The sequence below is a fragment of the Oryzias melastigma genome, linkage group LG8 (assembly GCF_002922805.2).
Source record: "Oryzias melastigma strain HK-1 linkage group LG8, ASM292280v2, whole genome shotgun sequence".
Taxonomy (NCBI): Eukaryota; Metazoa; Chordata; class Actinopteri; order Beloniformes; family Adrianichthyidae; genus Oryzias; species Oryzias melastigma.
In genome coordinates this window covers 21051712-21071601 of record NC_050519.1, presented here as the reverse complement: position 1 = coordinate 21071601, position 19890 = coordinate 21051712, and the positions used below count along the sequence as shown (strand labels likewise).

The window sequence follows — 19890 nt, the reverse complement described above, 5'->3', positions numbered from 1 at the left end:
AAAAAAAAAAAAAAAAACCATGACTTCTGCAAGAGAAAACATCAAAACATGAACGGGACAAAAATCTAAAATAAATTCGAATCAAAACACACGTAGATATCCAAAGCAAATTTTAAAATGATTATGGGATGGTCACGGCTCAGTTGTCATTTGGTGGCAAAGTGTGAAATATGGCAGTTTTCTTACAATATAAAAAAGCTTCTGTTTCGTCATGAAATTCCACACACAGGACACCAGGTTAAGTCTACAACCACAACGGAAGTTTCTCTGACTTTTGACCTCGGGGACAGGCTGCCATCTTGAATCACCTCAAACTCAGCCGCACAGGGGCCAAAATCATAAACACACCTTAGGTCGCGGGCCGAACAGGATAAACATTTATTGAACACATTAAGACTACATTTTTAAAACTTTAAAACTGTTACTTTTTAACATAATTATAACTAGATATATAGCATTCCCTGTGATAATGCTAGTGTGAATGCTGTAAGCTGAATTTGGCCGCTTAAGATGCTGAAATTGATAGCTAAAATTTTAGTTAAATGCCAAATCAGACTGAAAAAAGCCAAATTAGCCAAAACAGCTAGCATGTAGCTGAAAAAATAGCTAAACTTCAAAATAGCCTGAAAACCTGAAAAATCTAAAATACCCAAAATTAGCCAAAACAGCTAGTGTCTAAATATTAACCTAACTCCAAAACACCCTAAATAAATAAAACAAAAAGCCTGAATTAGCCAAAACAGCTGAAATATTAGATAAACTCCTTAGTAGCATAAAAATCCTTAGTAAAAGCCAAAATAGTCCAAACAGCTAGCAAAATTCCAATTTTTAAAACTTCAAAACTGTAATTTTTTAACATAATTATGAATACGGTAATAAAAAGGCAGTAGTATTATTCCAGAATAAATCAACTTAACTTTTGCCAAAATTATACAAGTTAGAAATAAGGGCAAGGGCCGTTAATATAAATAAAATAAAATGATTTGGAGGGCCGGACAGAATTACTTGGAGGGCCGGATCTGGCCCCCAGGCCTTGACTTTGACACATGTGCCTTAAAGGGTAACCAAACGGGGAAGTATAGGCTGACTTCACCCACAGGGAACAGGACTGTTATCATAACTGGAGAGGCAGATCATGACGTGGGACTTCTGAAATGACATGGTACTTACATGGTTTGACCAATCATGAAATTCAACTGTTCCTTGTTTTAACCTGTAGGGGGCAGCACACCGATGATTTTTGACTATATTTTCAAGAATTAAACAAGTTTATTTTAATTTGTCAAAAATGTGGTAATGACCAACAGAGAGTACTTTTAAAGCCCCATTTATAGAAGTCAACAGACAAAAAAAGTTGATTTAGGATTTTATTATCCTTTAAGTCACCGCTTACAAATCTAAACTCCTCCCATGGGGATCGTCCAAAAAACAAGAAAAGACTTTTTTTTTCCATTGGGCAGACTAGCTTTATTTTGGTAAATGTGCATTTCTTTCTATATGCATTGAAGCGTATCATTCAGTTTACATGCATATCTTAGAGTTATGTACAGATGTGGGTTCTTCCTGCAGCACTCATGAACTTTGTGGGTACGCGTCTCCATAACCACACTGTGTCTCTTGGTGGCGCTGCAGTTCAATCCTGCGCTGGAAGCTGTGCTGGCAGCGCGAGCAGCTGAACGGCCTGTAGCTGCTGTGCTTTCTGCTGTGGGTGATGAGGTTGGAGCTCTGACTGAAGCCTTTACCGCACACCTTGCACACGTGCGGTTTCTCACCTGAGCAGGAGAGAAGGCGGGTCAGGATTCAGATTCTCGGCCTCCTCAGAGGTCGCTTTGATCGGCTCACCTGTGTGGATGAAGGTGTGCTTCTTCATGTCTGACTTCTGGTGAAAGCGTTTGCCGCAGTACTGGCAGGGGTAGGGTCTGGTGTCCGAGTGGATGAGGAGGTGGGTGGACAGGGTGGACGAGCGCTTGAACACCTTCCCGCACACCTTGCAGCCAAAGCTGCGCTCCTGGACGCAGACAGAGCTGATTGTGGGTGACGGTTGTTATGACAACACTGTTCATCTCATCACATTCATATTCCCTACCTTAGTCTTCCCACAGCTGGTTAGTGCTCCAAAGCCAAAGGGCAAATGAGTCACATCTGCAGTGGAGAGCGATCGGGTCAACGGGACAGAGAGGCTGCTGCACAGGTCCTGCTGCAGAGCACCTCCTGAAAGAGACTGAGGGAGGACGACATTCATCTCTGACTTGCCATTGGCTTCAGAAAGGGGGTAATCTCTGTTCTGGTCCTGTTAGACCTCAGTGCCGCCTTCAGAGACTAGAGCTTGACACAGGGATCAGAGGATCTGTCCTCCAATGGTTTGAATCCAGTTTATCTTTATCTAGTTCTCTGATTGTACTCGAGTTAGCTACGGAGTTCCACAGGGCTCTGTTCTAGGGCCAATCCTGTTCATGCTTTGCATTATGTGTCAAAGTCAAGGCCTGGGGACCGGATCTGATCCTCCAGATCATTTTATTTTATTGTTGTCAATGGCCCGATGTTATCTTTTGATTATTTCTGATATGTATAATTTTGACAGAATATATTTTTATGGAGAGTAAAATATTGAAAATAATTTAAGGTTTAAGTTGATTTATTCTCGGATAATATCCCTCCGATTTTTATTATTCAGAATTATATTAAGAAGTTACAGTTTTAATGTTTTAAAAATGGGCATTATGGAAGCTTTTTGGACTATTTTGGCATTTACCAAGATGTTTTAGGCTATTTTGAAGTGTAACTAATATTTCAGCTACATGCTTGCTGTTTTTTTTGTGTCCATTTTGGAGTTTGGCTAATATTTCAGCTGTTTTGACTAACCTAAGAATTATTATTATTATTATTATTTTTTGCTTTATAGGCTAATTTGGGATTTAGCTTATATTTTAACTGGTTCAGCATTTTCAGCTATCAGCTTCACTGTTTTTAGCTATCAATTTCAGCATCTTCAGCGGTCAAATTCAGCTTACAGCATTCACACTAGCATTATTGCAGCTAATGTTATATATCTAGTTCACAATCACATAAAAAAGTTACAGTTTAAAGATGGACTAATTTAATTTTAGAGTCTTCAATCAATGTTTATCCTGTTTGACCTGCGACCTAAAGAGTTTTTTTTTTATTTTGGCCTCCTGTGCGATTGAGTTTGACATCCGTGCTTTACTTGCTGCCCTTAGGGAACCAGTGTCCACCCCGCTCTGAAGCGCCCTCAGCCGAAACCGTCCTCCTATAGATAGATCAGGGAGTTCCCTAATCAAATGAAGTCTTTATATTTATTATATTTATCACTGACATACATTTCTCTATCTTTCAGTACACGAAGGTTGAGGATAACAGTTTCTTCACGTTCCTGCTTTATATCAGCTTCTCACAGCTTTCAGCTGGGGCATGGAGCTGTACACATCAGTTAAGACAAGAAGATTAAAGATAGAGAAGTTAAAATCCCTCAGACCAAATGTGTGATAAATGTATATATAACTCTATTGATTAGGAATTCTTATTTTTGCATTAGATTTTATAATAATAAAATCTATTGGTAATATATTAATACTAATAAAATTACATTTACATTAGAAATCATAAAAACACATTGAAATATTGTCAAATTATTTGTTTTAAAGCCAGAATTTTCTAGATTACAAACACAAAACTGGATTTAAAAACTGAGATTTATTTCTAAATGTAAAATCACATTAGCATGTTTAAAAAAGGACAACTCTCACTGCACTTTTTAATGTAATTCTCTCAGGCATACATAACATTTTGTTAAAAACCCTGTATATTTTGGGAATTCTGTCACTTTCATGTCACCTCAAGTTATTAAAGTACTGTTGTGTCAACATGTTAACTGAATGCATTTTTAGAAATAATACAATTAAATTAAACAAAATTTAAAAAAAATGTTTAAGTTAATTTTTAGATGCGAAAAATTTAAAAGATGTGCACTTTTGATAAAATCTCAATCAGTCAATCAGATAATCTGCTTCCTTTGACCTCTTTTAGTTTGGTTTTTTCAACAATGTTCTGCAGTTTTAGAGCTAAAATCAAATGACTTAGCCCTCTCTGGTGGCAAAGTGTCCTGAAAATAACATATTTTGCAGTTGTGTGTGCGATCACAATCGTTTGTTTCCTTTTAAAATCTTTAAATTAACCTAAAGTTCACGAGGACAAAACCCAAGGAGCATTACAATCAAACAAGATTGATTAAATCTGCTTTTTTAGTTCTAACCGTTTTTTTCCCTGTAAATTGAAGTGAATTAAATAAAAACTGCAGTTTAAACTGTCAAGCAGAAGAGGAACTTCCCCAATTTAAGAATAACAAACAACGAGTAAGTTGAATTGTCCCTAACTCTCCTATGTATTTTAACATGCGAGGATGGATAAAGACTCGTCGGCCTACCTTCTCACAGAGTGGACACTCTCTGACCGGGGCCTTCAGGTCAGTGTGGGACGTGTGGTTGAGTAGCAGGAAGACCAGCCTCTCCAGCTCCCGCTCTCTGTCGGATCCGTGTCTGTCTGACCTCCACTGTGCATCCAGCGCCTCTCTTTTTTCTTTTTTCAAACAATAAAAACATTCAAAATACATTTCTGTGCACTCTTTTTCATTTAGATCTTTTATAAGTTTTATACCAAGAGATGAAGGCGGGGCCCAATATGTCAAGCAGGGTGCAGCCAGGAGCTCCCTGACCCCCCACAGAGGGGGTAAAGTCTGCCCAGCCTGTCCGTGATGCCTGCCCTCCGGGCCCATCGCATGCTTCCCAGCCTCCCTTTCAGATGGGGGCTTCTTTTTGAAGCAGTCCTTAGGCAGGCCCAGCAGATGAGTCCTTTTGGTCTTGACGAGGAAAGAGCGCGGCATGGCCGAAAGATGCCCGGGGGAGCTGCTTGGAGACGGTGGGAGGGGGGATATGCAGCTCTGTAAATCTGCAGGAACCTTAAAAGTCAGCGCTTTCATGTGACGTTGGGAGCTTCGCACACCTGTTGGTGCCTCTTACAGTTACGATGCCAGACGCTTGAGGTTTCCTTCACAAACAGAGCCTGCCACCTGCACGGGAGTTTGAGGGCTTTCTCAGAGGATAACCCCGCTTCCAAACTGCTGCTTTGAATGCTTCTCCTTCAAACACAAACATTGTTTTTGGTCACATTTAAATCATCAATCATATCACTTTCAAAAAATAGCCTTTTCTCCCTTTTTATACTACAATTCCTAAAAACTCTGTCAAAAAATATCTCTCAGAAAGTTAATATACGCAAAAAGTTGAAAATAAATTAGAAAAAATGTTTAATTTGAAATATACTTTGATTTTACGCCAAGCAGCTCTGAGACAGACGGTCGATCTTACCTTTGATGTGCGTGGCTGATAGTCGACTGAGTCCTCATAGGGGGCAACATCCTCATTTCTCTCTTCCACACCCATCAACTGAGGGCATGATACAAAGATTTGACTTGATTCTGAAAGGCTGCTGAGGCTTGAGTCACTTTGGCAGAGAAGGGGTAACTGTCCAGGACGCTCACAGCACCCAAACACAGGAAATATCTGTTAAAAAAGAGGTTTTTAGGAGTGTTTTAGCTCAGATGATTTAACACTTTTGTTTGACCGTCTTTGTGAAACTCCAAATGAAGAAGGAGAACTTTCTTGACTCGCTACACATTAAGTACCTTTGAGTGGGTGTCAGCTGAGCTATGATAGGAAACATGAATGTGTCAGTGTTCTCACGAGAACATCAGAACCTTTAATGTTGAGAGGGGATATCTGTGACTATTATGGTTTGTGGAAATAACCCTCTTTATATCTAAGTAGGTTTCAGAACCCCCCTCCTCATGTGTGTGTAATTTTCTCACTTAGGTCTAGTTCAACACTTTCAGTGACCCGAGTGTTCAGCTGATGCGACCTCAGATCAGCTCCCTTTGACTCTGAGCTTCAGTGGTACTTTTTCTTTCTTTAATTTACTTTCGTTGTGGTCGTTACGTGTTTTCTGGAAGTACTTAAAAACCTCAATGAATAGATTTTAAATGAACAAATGCTAAATAAAAAAAATGAAGAATAATTCAGGCAATTCACATTTCTGCTTTAATTAACTCTCTGAACATAAAAAAATCTTAAATTAGTCTTTTTCTGCTTTATTTTATTGTTTTTGCAAAAGTACATTAATTAATTTCCCTGAAATGTCAAATTTCATCTTTGTGAATAATATTAATTCATTTTAACCGTGTAATTTTTAAAACTATACTTCGTTTATTTTAATTTGAAATTCCTTTCATTACTATTAGAGTTACTGTTTTTTTCTTTACTCCTACTTTTTTCACATATAATAAATACTTTATATTTCTTGGTTATTTTTTGGTCTTTTTTATTGGGTTATTTTTGTTTTGCTAAGTTCAAACAAACCCATCCAGGTGACTCACAGCTTGGTTGGAGGTTTCTTTGGGATTTCTGAGCTGTTTGGTTTGGTTCAAAGCAGGGACACAGAAGTGTTTGGGTCGGTCTGATATCTGTGTACTTTCTGTGGCCTTTAAGATTTTAAAAAAATCCTTTCTGCTGAAACTTTGATGCCAAAACGACTACAAAACATCCATCAATAAAAGAGAGGACAATTAGTCTCATTAGACACAAACTATATTTCTTTTTTTTTAATGTACTGCATTCTTGTCTTTGGTTAGAGTATATACACTGATAGGAAACCGAGATTAAAACTGTGATCTGCACATTTTGTCTCCTTGATGCATCGTTTGTTCCCACAAATGATGCTGAAGCTTCGGTTAGTTTGTTCTTGCCAAAACCACGCTCTACAACAGTCAGAATTAGGTCTTCTTCTTGTTGTCTTCCTTTTCATGTGACTCGCTGCAGTTCCTGTTTCTTTTCCTTCACACTATCAGTGTGAAGGGGAGGGGACATCAGTGTAAATGTTGACTTTTAAGCATGATTTTCAGGGGTTTTCAGTGGGTGTTATTTTTAATTGGATGGATGGACCCATTGCAAGAATTTTAGTGGATTGTGTCAAGAGTCAGAACTCTGTCTACCCCTCTGGTCACAGGCAGGAGCTATCCCCGCTTTATTGACTTACATCTCCCCGCCCCCTCGGCATCAGATGCCACCCTCCTGAATCCTATTGACAATCATCCACCTGTCTTTAGCAGCGCGGAGCCTCGCTCAGTACCGACTATTGTTTGTGTCGTAGTGACTGCATTACTGAGTGGGACTATCCTAACCTGACATTCTGTTTTCCTGACCCTGATTCTGCTCTGACTCTGTTGGCCTGCTGCCTGCCCCGACCCACGCCTGAACTACGATTACCGAAGCCTGACCCCTGATACTACTATGCTGGTGTTTAATCTCTGCCTGCCTAACCCTGCTTTAGCCCTACAGATTTATAGTTATGTTTGACTCCATTCGTAACAGATTGGATGGGGGTCACAGGGTTGTTGGAGCCTATCCCAGCCACTCCTGGGAGAATGTGGGAAACAACCTAAATGATTCACAATTCCAATGTAGGGCCGCACAACAGCAAACACTCATATTTTGATCTAACAACAAAATTGAGTAGATTATAGCAGGGGTCCCCAAACTTTATTTTGTGAGGGCCACATAACTGTTTTCTACTCTGATGTGGGCCGGGGTCGGTTTGTAGGCCATCAGAAAAAATGCAACAAACATTAACATTTATGGTTTTCCAGAAACCACACATAGCCAAATTTTAAATCATTCATTTCTGTTATCTTTATATAAAAAAATATTACTAACATATTATAAAAACTAGATATATAGCATTACTTGTGATAATGCTAGTGTGAATGCTGTAAGCTGAATGTGGTCGCTGAAGATGCTGAAATTGATAGCTAGCTAAAATATTAGCAAAAACTTAAAACATGTTGGGCTGCACGGTGGCGCAGTGGTTAGCGCTCTCGCCTCACAGCGAGAAGGCCCCGGTTCGACTCCCGGCTGGGGCCTTTCTGTGTGGAGTTTGCATGTTCTCCCCGTGCATGCGTGGGTTTTCACCGGGGACTCCGGCTTCCTCCCACCGTCCAAAAACATGCTTCATAGGTGAATTGGTGACTCTAAATTGCCCCTAGGTGTGAATGTGAGAGTGAATGTGTGTGTGATTGAGGCCCTGAGACAGACTGGCGACCTGTCCAGGGTGTACCCCGCCTTTGCCCTTCAGTAGCCGGGATATGCTCCGGCACCCCCGCGACCCCCGAAGGGAAGGAGCGGACAAGAAAATGGATGGATTAAAACATGTTAAGAATTAGGGATGTCCCGATCAGGTTTTTTTGGACCCGATCTGATTCTGAGTCCATTGATTTTGTGGATTTGCTGATACCGAGTCCCGATCCGATACTTTTATAAGACATTTAAAACATTAATAAATTAAACAAACAGATTTGTGTTGTCCCTTATTTATATTTCATTAACCTTCTTTTATCATTAAAAACTTAAATAAAACACTTCTGTAAAGTAGCTTTAATAAAGAAGTAAAAATACAACAAATATAAACTAGGAAAAAAAACAATACAATTTTCTTGTTATATAAGTGATAATTAGACACGTGAGAAATTTTAGTGACTTTAGCTTTCATATCTTTAGAGCTATTGAACATTTTAACCAAATGTGTCCTCATTTAACATTCTTAAAAATGAATGATGACTTTGTTTTAGCATGAATTTGATAATGACTAGTTCATGACCAGTTCATATCATTATTAGTTTTCATTTTAGTTTAGTTTTATTTGTTTTATTTTTAAAAAATCTGTTTCATTTTAGATGAAAGAACTGTTTTTTTATGTTGTTACTTTTTTAGTGAGGTGTATCTGTGTCTTCGTTTACTATCCTTGTAATTGTCATGTGGGTGTAAGGGAAGGGGCCAACTTTGGAGATCTGCTGAGGAGACGACTGGGCACCCAATAATGCAGCAAGTCAGAAAAACGTTTTAATACTTAGTTTAATAAAACATAAAATGTCCATAAAATCTAAAAGGCGTTAAAAGATGTTAAAAGAGTTCTCTTTTTAAAAAGAAATCACAGCATTCACCCCACTCTTCTTGGTCTTAGGTCTCACTCTTATCACCTTGTCCCCCACCAGCAAAGAAGATGTCCACTCAACTAAAACATGCAAAAATACGTGTATCAAGCCCAAAAGAAAACAAATCACATCAAACTCTTAAAGAAAATATTGTCCAAAAACAAACTAATACTGCTGGTGGGGTCAACTTAGCTTTGAGAGGTGACGCCGAAGTCCCACTGCTTCTCTGATGAAATCAAAGGGGGGAGCGGTATGAAGGGGGCATATTGGAGAACTGAGGCAGATGGCCCCCTTCCTCCGTGTGTGTGGCGACGGCAGGTGGCCCTCTGAGACGCTGTCGCAGCCAAACGTATCACCGCCCCAATTTACTTCACCTTTGGGCGTCTGAACGTGTCCGCTCAGACTCTCCATCCCCTTCCCCCTTTCTGCTCCGGAAGGCCTATGGACACAATTAAAAACCCTCCCAAGACGGTAACCACACCTCCCCACAGGTGTACTCAATTAACCCCTACATCAGCATCCTATGACATGATCGTTCCACTGGAATTTTGGAGGATATAAAAACTGTGGGAAACATGTTCAGGATTTGTTGTAAAATGCTAAAAAGCAACAGTGATGTTTGTAAGGGATAATGCTCGACGGCGTGTGCTTTATCAGAAATTAGCACACGCTGTGGAAGCCTGAACTGTTCGAGGAAATGGGGAAGACGGTTGCTTCCACAAAGGAGCTTTATCGCCATGGATTACCTCTTTTTAATCCACACCTAGCAGCCAATCAGAATCGAGTATTCACCCGGACCATCATGTACGTTTTGTTTACTACTGAAGTTAACCAGGAAGTTGACAGAAAAAAATGTAAATTGTGACATTTTTTAAAGTGATAAATATAATTTCTTTCTTTCAAAATGTTTGTTTTTATCTTTTATGTTCTGCTTTTTTCAATAAAGGTATATATGATGGTGCTAAAATACATATTATTTTGATTTTCACATATCCCGGAAAGAAAATACAAAAAGCAACCACTCCGAGATATTTAGATAGTAGGAATCCTGATTTGATCTGTGGATCGCTGATCTCGCTTCGTGAATCAAATCAGGTCACTGAGTAACGATACGCAGCACTGCTCTCAGAAGGTTAATGCAGCTCGTTGCAAACATGATGTGGTTTAGTAATGGTTTTAGGAGCTCAGCAAGCAGGAAGTGTTATCTTAAATCTACTAAATCTTAGTCCAAATAATCTGTGCAGTAATTTGCACTAACAAGTCCAAAGCATAGAGACTCTTCTAGAATCCACCTCCGACAACAGCAAACCTTCAGGAAGTCTGTATCTGAACTTTGATGGTAAAAAGGGAACATGTAACTCAGAATTAAATGTTTGCCCCCCAGAACTTTAAAACCCTTCAAAATATTGATAAAAATGCATAAAACATCAGCAATTTTTCCAATTTGCGGAACATTTTATGTTGATTCAGATGCATTTGGTGGTGACTCACTGCAGAGTTCATCCTTGTGCCCTGCTCTGGTACCAGCTCATGACTGAAAGTGGTAACAGAAGAGGCGACAGCAAACCCTTTTAAACTCACTCAGAGAAATAGTTACAGCTGTTTCAAAACTCATAAACTCCAGATAACCTCTCTTTCAATCTCACACTCCTTCCTAAACTGGCATTCATTAAAAAAAAAAGACAACACAAGTGTGATTAGTGTGAAATGTCGCTTCTGCTGTGTGCAAAGACAACCATAAAAATGTTTTCTGATCACATTCAGGGGATAAAGCTTCAATCTGGCTGTGAGTAGAATAAAGTTTTTAGCTGCATGTGACTTCTACTTTTTCAAGGGGGCTATTTTTACGAGAGCTTCTTGCTTTGCTCATTGTCTGAGCGGGGGGGAAGTGGAGCCGAGCTCCCCTTGTTGTGCATGAAGACATGCATGTCGGGGCTCTGTGGTCGGTGTGGTGGGGGGCTCAAAACCCTCTCCCAGGGGCTGTTGGGGAGAGCAGGCGTGAAGACGGCGGGGAACTGAGACGGGCTCGTGGCTTCGGTGGGCCTTTCTAGGAACCCGAAACCTGAAGGAGGAGTGTGGAAAGAGAGATGTTTGAGTGCAGTTTGAAGTTCGGTTTCCTTCTGCTTTGTTTTAGACACTTTAAATCGCTCTGCTGAATGTCAGATCCAGCCTGTGGGACACATGCAGCACATACAGGAAAGGTAGCAACCTTTCTGTGTTCAGTGCATGAATAAACAATGCACAAATAGGTGTTGATCAGTGATTTCAAAATCATTTTTAAAAAGATTAACTCTCAAAAAATAACTTCTTTTAGATGTGTATGCACGGAAGCTGAAAATGACCTATTTTTTCATTTTTTATTTTCAAATTTTCTTGTGATCACGAGAAAACAGGTTTTTATGATAAAAGACAAAGTACTGAATGATACACTATCAATCCATCTTGCCCCTCTTCTCATGCATCATCTGTAACCATGTAGACGGCCTGGTGACCTCATCTGTTGAAATTTAAAACAACCACAGGATCACTTAACGTCAGTCGCCTGCGCAGCTGCAGCTGCAGCCGCCCCAACCTTCTCCTCAAATGACAATGAATGATATGGATAACATCAGCACAATCTCCGGCTGAGTTAGACTATCATTGAATTGATTAATTATAAATTGATCAGTTCTTCTAATGTATTATTTTCTCTGATAAAAAGCGTTGCTTTGCTGCGGATTGAAGAAAAATAGATACAGTATTAAGTACTGAGTGGTTAGGACTGAGTTAGGCTGACCAGGGGTGTCAAACTAAATAACACAAGAGGCCAAAAGCCAAAACACACCTTAGGTCACGGAACGAACAGGATAAACATTTATTGAACACTCTAAAAAACCTTTTTTAAAACTTTAAAACTATAACTTTTTAATATAATTATGAACTAGATATATAGCATTACCTGCAATAATGCAAGAGTGAATGCTGTAAGCTGAATTTGACCACTGAAGATGCTGAAATTGAAAATGCTGAAGCTGATAACCAGCTAAATGCCAAATTAGGAATAAAAACTAAAAAAAGAAAAGACAACTTAAGTTAGCTAAAACAACTAGCATGTAGCTGAAAAAATAGCTACACTTCAAAATAGTCTAAAAACAAACAAACAAAAAAAGTCAAATTTAGCATGTAAATATTAGCCTAGCTCCAAAGCAGCCTAAAAAAACTGAAAAAAGCCTAAATTAGCCAAAACAGCTAGCATGTAGCCAAAATATTAGCTAAATTCCTAAACAGCCTAAAAAAAAATCTTAGTAAATGCCAAAATAGTCCAAAAAGTTAGCAGAATGACAATTTTTTAAACTTTAACTTTTTAACATAAATATGAATAATATAAAGGCAGGAATATTATTCCAGAATAAATCACCTTAAACCTTAAATGACTTTCAATATTTTACTCTCCATAAAAATATATTTTGTCAAAATTACACAAATTAAAAATAAGCACAAGATAACATCGATCCATTAATAACAATAAAATAAAATGATCTGGAGGGCCGGATAGAATTACCCAGAGGGCCGGATCCGCTAGTGTGTGCTAGACACTAGCGGTTAGTGTCTGGATCTCAGTGAAGGCCCCAAGGCAGAGACGTTCAGTTCTGGGTTCTGTCATTCAACTCATTGCCAGGGGTTTGGGTTTATAGGATTCAGTTATTGGTTAAATAAGTCAAAATAAATGGAGGGGGACTGGTGCATTAGCATACCTAAGGCGTTTGAGGAGAATAGCTTCACCAATGAATCAACTTTTGGTGAGCAATTGTCGTTTTGAGGTGTTGGTTACAGCCTACAAAAGCCACAAAATAAAGTGACTTCAAACCGATTACGTCTCTGTGTCTCACTACAGGAAAGTGATGGAGGGACGCAACGACAGTCACGAAAAAAAAGTAGGGTGGGCCGTTTTTTCTCATGAGCTCTTTAGATTTTTCATTATTTTAAAGTATCACCAAAATATATTTTAAGACAAAACAGAAACAATTGCTTTCATAGTTTTTTTGGAATTATATTTTAGATTTATAAAATGAGGCTAGTGAGTGATAGTCCCAAAGTCTCACAGCATTCCCAATGATCTTTTAATCATGATTATGCTGTTTTTAGCCAAAATCAAATAAACCTGTGTCGTTTTCTAGTCCCTGCAGACCAGCAGGAGTTTACAAATTCACCTCTGAGTTGTAGGCAGAACTATTTGTGAGAAGTGAGCCTGTCCCTACTTCCCATCATCCATCTGTTCACGTGTTCTCCTGCTAGCTTACAGTCGCACCTACAACCTATTATTACTGGAGCAACAAAAGTGATAATTCATATTGGAGCTATCCAGCTGTACCGTTTTGAGCCGGATGCCGGTTTGGACGAGGAAAACAAAGACGTACATGGATTTGTCTGGAGGGGGATGCGTCAGGGAGCTTCTATGTCTCCTACAAGCTTTTGGAAAATATAGAAATACTCAGAAATGCAATTTTAAGATTGATTTCTTTTCTGGAGTACACAAGTTTACATTTCAATGTAAGTAATGACTTTTTGTTTTAGGATGACTTTTTAAAGTTTAAAAGAATGTTGTTATGTATTTCTGTGTGCTAGCAGCTCCGCGCTAACGTAGCTGACTGGCAACTATTGATGACATCATCGAGTAGGAGTAATGTCCGAATCAAAAGACTGTTTTTCCTTATTTCTCTGTCAGAGAGCTAAATGTAGGGGTAGGGCAAGAATTAAGATTCAGCCTTTATGTCATCTATCATGAGAAAAATGCCAGAAAAAAATGTTAAAAATGTCAAAAACAGGATTCTTATCAGTGTTTGTTTTTAAAGGTTGAGCTTCTGTTTTTGCTCTCAGCAAGATTCTTTCACGCAAGTATAAAATTGCATTATTTAAAAAAAATCATGCAGAGAAATTCTTGAATTTTAAGCTTTGTGTTATATTTTTGATATAATATTTGACATCAAAAGTTCAACTCTGCAGATCTTTTAAGCATTAAAACAGCTGATTACTTTTCTATAGAACAAAAGACGATGGAATTGTCTGGTTTTCTCTTCTACTAACCCCCAATATCAGGTGGTAGCTACAGCAAGACATTATCAGACAGCTTCAGCATCAGACCGCAGTCTCTGCTCGATGGTGTATCTGTGCGGCTGGTGGCCCGCCATGGTTTCAGGTATAAAGCATTAAGAAAAAAGTGTGATGGCACTTTCCCACGATCAGCAACTTCTTTTAAGTCTCCAGTTTACCCCCACCCACTTAATACACTCTCATTTACCGTGAACCTTTAAACTTCGTCTTGCTTTGGTTAGCAAACACTAAAGGTTAACCTCAGCGCAGGACCCTTCTTTTTCCTGGTGGCTTAGACAACAAATCTGAAAAGTTTTACGACTATTGCAAGAACAAGCCTGAAGTCCTGAGTCGTACTGTCATGAGAAGTCTAAATCTAAAGCTGTTTTAGCCATGGAAACTGCTAAATCTACCAGCAAACAATATCAAAATATCTTACGCAGTCATGAGCAAAAGTAAAGCCACAACACTCGAATATGCCTTTGCCACCCACTGAACAGGAAGCAGGCACTTTGCTGAGGTAATGTTCCTTCTGTTACATCTTCATCACATCTGCCCACGCTTTTCAATCAAATGCTGTCAGATTGAAAACATTGCAGATTCAGTTCAAATTTTGAACTTTAAACCAACGTCACTTAACAAGACCTACAGAACCACACAAGAAACCATTCAAATCGGTCCAACTGATGAGTAATTTTTTGACAAGCTCCGAAATTCTCCCCACAAGTGGGCATTTTCTCTGCCACACATTCCGTCAACTGAGATTTGTATTGCTCTGACAGTGCAGGGTTACAAAGAGGTGATGGGGGTGTGAGAACCATAGAAGGACATGGTACTCAAGGAAGCTGCTGCCTACGTCCACGCGAGCACAAGAACCGACCCAAGTGTTAACTTTATTTTAATGCGGAAACTAAGACACGAAACATTCTTAGAAATGTGGGAAGTGTTTCAGATAAGACTTGAAGGGGACTTGGATGTGCCAGAATGCAAAAATGTAAGGGTGTTTATAATAATCACCAATCTGCCTCATTATCTGTAGGTTTAGGAGTCATTTCCAGAGATAATTTGATATCCTGACTTCCACCACTGATAAATTTCAAATTGGTTAATAGTAGAAACAAAGATCCAATGTGCTTCAGTTGTTGATTGCTTGAGGTGTTTTTTTAAAAAAAGTGTTTTTTATTGCCAAATATGAACTCTTAGGCCTAGAGGGACACATTCCTGCATGTTTTCCGACATTCCCTGTTCTCACATGTTCTAATTGGTTGGACACTCAGGTAATCAGTCATGAGTTGGGTTTGGATATCTGGAAATCATGCAGACACTGTACCCTCGAGGGCTGGAGTTGCCTCTCCTTGATGTAGATGATGCAGTCATTGGTGTAACCAGAGCAACCAGATATCTCTGAAAGGAATCAGATTTCTCTGAAAGCAAGTTTCCCTTCAACAACCGTTCACATGACATTTATAGAAGCTGTGGTGCAGAAGTGGAGCGGTCGACCTCTGATCGGAAGATCACAGGTTCGCCCATGTGTCGAAGTGTCCCTGGGCAAGACACCAGTGTTTGGTAGCAGAGCTGGTATCAGCGTGTGAATGGGACTGTGACTGTAAAGCACTTTGGGGCTTCAAGCTAGACAGGAAAGTGCCATCTACCATTTTAATTAGGGAGAAAACTCCATTTCCAACATGGTTCCTGAAGTGCACATACATGTATCCCCACAACAGACACATTTTCAGTGAACTCAGCAAATGTAAATTTCATTGCTTCTAGGGCCTAAGTTTTGGGAACATTCATTCATTTTCTATAACCACTTTGTTGATGGAAGTTGCTGGAGCCTATCCCAACTTTGCATGTGAAGCATGCCATGCGTGCACGGGGGGAGCAAACAAACCCCAACCAGAGTTCAAACCATTCATGAATGAATGATAGAATGATCTTCATGAAGGAATGGGTTCAAACTAGAGCTGGGAATCGATTAAAACGAAATAATCGCAAATCTGGAAAAAATTAATTGCAATAATTGCTATAATTTTTTATTTTAGTCTCAGTATTTGACGACCACTTATTATCTACGAATAGGAAATCACACACAAAACTCTACATGTAGAACATTTATTTTTAATTAGTGTTGTCAATCAATTACAAAAAAAATCTGATTTATCTCACTTTTGTGTTGCAGTTAATCATGATTAGTCATAATGTTTTACCAGGTAAAATGTATTTGTACCCCACGGCCCCGGACCTCGGTTCAAATAATCCGCTTTTTGTGAAAAAGTGATCTTAACCACAAAAATAGCAAGACTAAAGTACTACAAACTGATTGAATATCTATTTTGTAAGTGACCATGCTATAGGCGGGATAATACCCGACAAAAGGTTTTAATGCACGCCGTGGAAGCCTGAACCGCCACGCTAAATGGTAAATGGTAAATGGCGTATACTTGTATAGCGCTTTCTACCCTCCTTCGAGGGCCCAAAGCGCTTCACAGTCACAGACCCATTCACCCATTCACACACACATTCACACACTGGTGGTGGCTCCGCTGCCGAGCAGTGGCGCCAACCTCCCACCAGAGGCAATTCGGGGTTCAGTGTCTTGCCCAAGGACACTTCGACACATGGGAGGGCAAGGCGGGAGTCAAACCCGCTCACTTCTGATCAGGAGTCGACCGCCCCACCACTGCACCACGGCTGCCTAAAGTGAAGGACAGTTTGTCTAACTAATTTGTGTTAATACATATTAATGGCGTAATTCTTTTTGATTAATTGCATACGTTAACGCGTTCATGTTCACAGCCCTAGTTCAAACCAGATTTATGGTATACTTATATAGCCCTTGGAGGCCCAAAGCGTTTCACAGTCACATTCACACACTGACGTCAACCTCTAACCAACGTGGGGTTCAGTGTCTTGCCCAACAACACTACTACAACTGGACAGACAAGGGAGGAACCATCCGATCAGAGGTTGACCGCTCTCGCACAGCACCGCATACCTCGGCTTCTGTGAAGCATGTGGCCTCTTTTGTGAATATGGTCTGAAAACTTAGCGTGACAAGTTTTCTCCTGAAATTATCACCAAGTCGTGTGGGTGTGCTGAACTTTCCAAGAATCAAAAACGGCAAGAAATATAAGAAAACCTCATGAAGGTCTGACTGTAAGCAAATCGAGGTGAGAAACCGATGAATCCAAGTGAGAGTTCACATCACTCATACATGATCAATCGAGTGAGATCTATGGTAACTTTGTTTCATGAGTTCAGAACTGTCAGAGAAAACCAAACGAATTTATTTTAAAAAATACGACAGGTTTTAAAACTTTTATTTTACTGACAGATCGTCACAAGTTTTTTTTTTGTTTTTTTTTGGAGAGTGCTAAGATAGTCTCAAAGTGTATTAAAATCAGATATAATAACATGTATATTTGTAATAGCTATTGATTTGCTGTAATGTATGAAAACCATCTGTACATGGACGGCTGGTGAAAATAGTTTTTGGTTGGCTGATTATCTCAGAATTTTTATTTGAGTGATTTTAATGTAGTGGAAGTTGACATTGCTCAGAAAGAAAGAGCTACTACATACTTAATTGCAACAAACTGGCTCTAAAATTAACGGTAGAAATTTTGAGCTCATAAATTTTGAACGGGTGTCATTAATATTAGCAAACATGAGTTGTAGTTTAGCTTTAATTAACCAGAACTCTTTTCATCATTAGTGAAACATATATTCTGTGTGAATTCATGCATTTTTACCCCTTTCTGCATGTTTTTCATAAGCAACAACTAGTTATAAGCTATCTTGAAATGATAAGATGCACTGAACAAAAAAAGAGTGCAACACTTGTTCTTGCTCTTATTAGTCATTAGATGAATTCAAATGTGGATTCTACACAATGCACTTACCACAGGCGACAATGGTATGTTCTATTTTTATGTCATCCCTTAGGGTGGTCGCAAAAGCCTCAAGGGAACTGCAAGACACACCTGCGCCCACCTTAAGATGCGTCACTCCTCATTATGATCCTCCATGGGCCGGGACAACCCAGAAACTTTCAGCACCCATACGGGTCAACCCCTTGTGTGCATGTGACTAAGGCTTGAGAAACTGCAACAATAAGGTTACAGGTAGGAGCTAGAACAGGGGTCTGCAACCTCCATACGACCGGAGCAGGAGCTTGGTTGAGATAGCTGGCAGTAAGTCGGACCTGTTCCTGGTAGATGTTGGACTCCGGCAGGGCTGTCCTTTATCACCGGTTCTGTTTATTGTCTTTATGGACATAATTTCTAGGTGCTGCCAGAGGCTTGGAGGGGATCTGGTTTGGGGACCACAGGATTTCATCTCTGCTCTTTACAGATGATGTTGTTCTGTTGGCTCCATCGAGCCAGGACCTCCAGCATGTCTTGGAGCAGTTTGCAGCTAAGTGGGAAGTGGCTGGGATGAGGGTCAGCACCGCAAAGTCTGAGGCCATGGTTCTCGACCCGAGAAAGGTAGTTTGTCCTCTCTCGGTGGGTGGAGTGCTCCTGTCCCAGGTGAAGGAATTTAAATATTTTGGGGTCTTGCTCACAGGTGAGGGAAGATCGGAGCGTGAGATCGACAGACGGACTGGAGCAGCGTCCGCTATTATGCGGTCGCTGCTCCAGTCCAGGAAAGCAAAGCTCTCAATTTACCAGTTGCAGTACTCACCTATGATCATGAGCTCATAGGTGACCGAAAGAACAAGTTCCGACTTAAATGAGCTTCCTCCAGAGGGTGGCTGGGCGCTCCCTTAGACGTAGGGTGAGAAGGTCGGTCACTCGGAGAGAGCTCGGAATACAGCTGCTTGTCCTCTATATCAGGAGGAGCCAGTTGAGGTGGCTCGTTTATCTGCTCCAGATGCCTCCTGGAGGCTTCCCTGGAGAGCTGTTCCGGGCATGTCCCACTGGGCGGAGGTCCCAGGGAAGTCCTAGGACACGCTGGAGAGACTACGTCTTTTAGCTGGCCTGGGAACGCCTCGGGGTCCCCCAGAGAAGCTGGGGTAAGTGGTTGGGGAGAAGGAAGATGGATGGATGGAATCATGACTAGGAACACTGTTGACTTCTGGGTAATGTGGTTATTGTTTTCAATTGAGCTACAGTAAAGGCATATTGTCAGAAAACTACAAAATGTCTGCCTTTACTTTTTTTTGTCATTTTTCTTATAGTTCGGGTTCTGCACCTGTAAGAATTTTATCCCATTCAATGATGAATGGCAGAGACGACTCCCATCCTATAGGAATTCTGGATTCTGGTAAAAATAAATAAATAATTAAATAAATAACAGCCTTTAATATGTAGCAGGATGAAATTGGCTGGACCTGCTACACAGGTGTTGGAAATGCATTTGATTGCCAAAAGGGTGTGGTGAAGCCAATAAAAGTCAGAGTTGCTTTGTGCTTGCACACTGTACTCTAAAGAGGGGCCGCCGCCGCACTGTGCTACAGGTTCCAGGCCCAGTCAGTGGGGCACCTGAAACCTGGTGTATGGACCTGTGGGACCAGGGTCCCCTCTCCACTGCACCCTGAGAGCATGTGATTTGGCAGGACAGACGGGTCAGACCGTGAGCCCCTGCTGCTTTGCCTGGTTTGCTTTGCTTGGTGTCACCCTGCCTTGCTTGGGACAGATTTTCTTGGTCAACTGATGTTTATAATAGCTTTTATTTTTTATGTGGTTATGTTTGGTGCCTGATCGCTGTCCTGACTAGCCACTACTCAGACGCTGGAGCCTCAAACCTTTTACCCCCCCCCCCCC

At 40.3% G+C, this 19890-nt stretch overlaps 1 protein-coding gene across 4 annotated transcripts; it reads right to left on the bottom strand.

Moving 5' to 3' along the window:
* Positions 1 to 1459: 1459 nt before the first annotated feature.
* On the bottom strand, positions 1460 to 5812 carry LOC112146848 (zinc finger protein Gfi-1). Of its 4 annotated transcripts, none has more exons than XM_036213060.1 (7): positions 5382 to 5812; positions 5017 to 5152; positions 4672 to 4922; positions 4442 to 4593; positions 2087 to 2221; positions 1843 to 2008; positions 1460 to 1772 (listed from the first exon to the last, which is right to left on the bottom strand). In XM_036213060.1, the coding sequence occupies exons 3-7, from the start codon at positions 4895 to 4897 to the stop codon at positions 1573 to 1575; spliced, it is 879 nt and encodes a 292-aa protein (XP_036068953.1). In that variant the 5' UTR covers positions 4898 to 4922; positions 5017 to 5152; positions 5382 to 5812; the 3' UTR covers positions 1460 to 1572. The 4 variants fall into 4 exon arrangements, with proteins under 4 accessions (XP_036068953.1, XP_036068952.1, XP_036068951.1 ...); XM_036213059.1 differs by having other exon boundaries at positions 4672 to 4919; positions 5382 to 5811; XM_036213058.1 differs by having other exon boundaries at positions 4672 to 5152; positions 5382 to 5810.
* Positions 5813 to 19890: the final 14078 nt, after the last annotated feature.

What these genes read in the sequence shown, in the direction of transcription:
- LOC112146848 (XM_036213058.1), bottom strand. Translation starts at nt 4,993, where the DNA reads ATGAAAGCGCTGACTTTTAAGGTTCCTGCAGATTTACAGAGCTGCATA. An exon ending in AGTGTCCACTCTGTGAGAAG is followed by an intron (nt 2,222 to 4,441) that starts GTAGGCCGACGA and finishes GTCCTCCCTCAG; the next exon opens with TCTCTTTCAGGAGGTGCTCT. An exon ending in GCACACCTTCATCCACACAG is followed by an intron (nt 1,773 to 1,842) that starts GTGAGCCGATCA and finishes TCTCCTGCTCAG; the next exon opens with GTGAGAAACCGCACGTGTGC.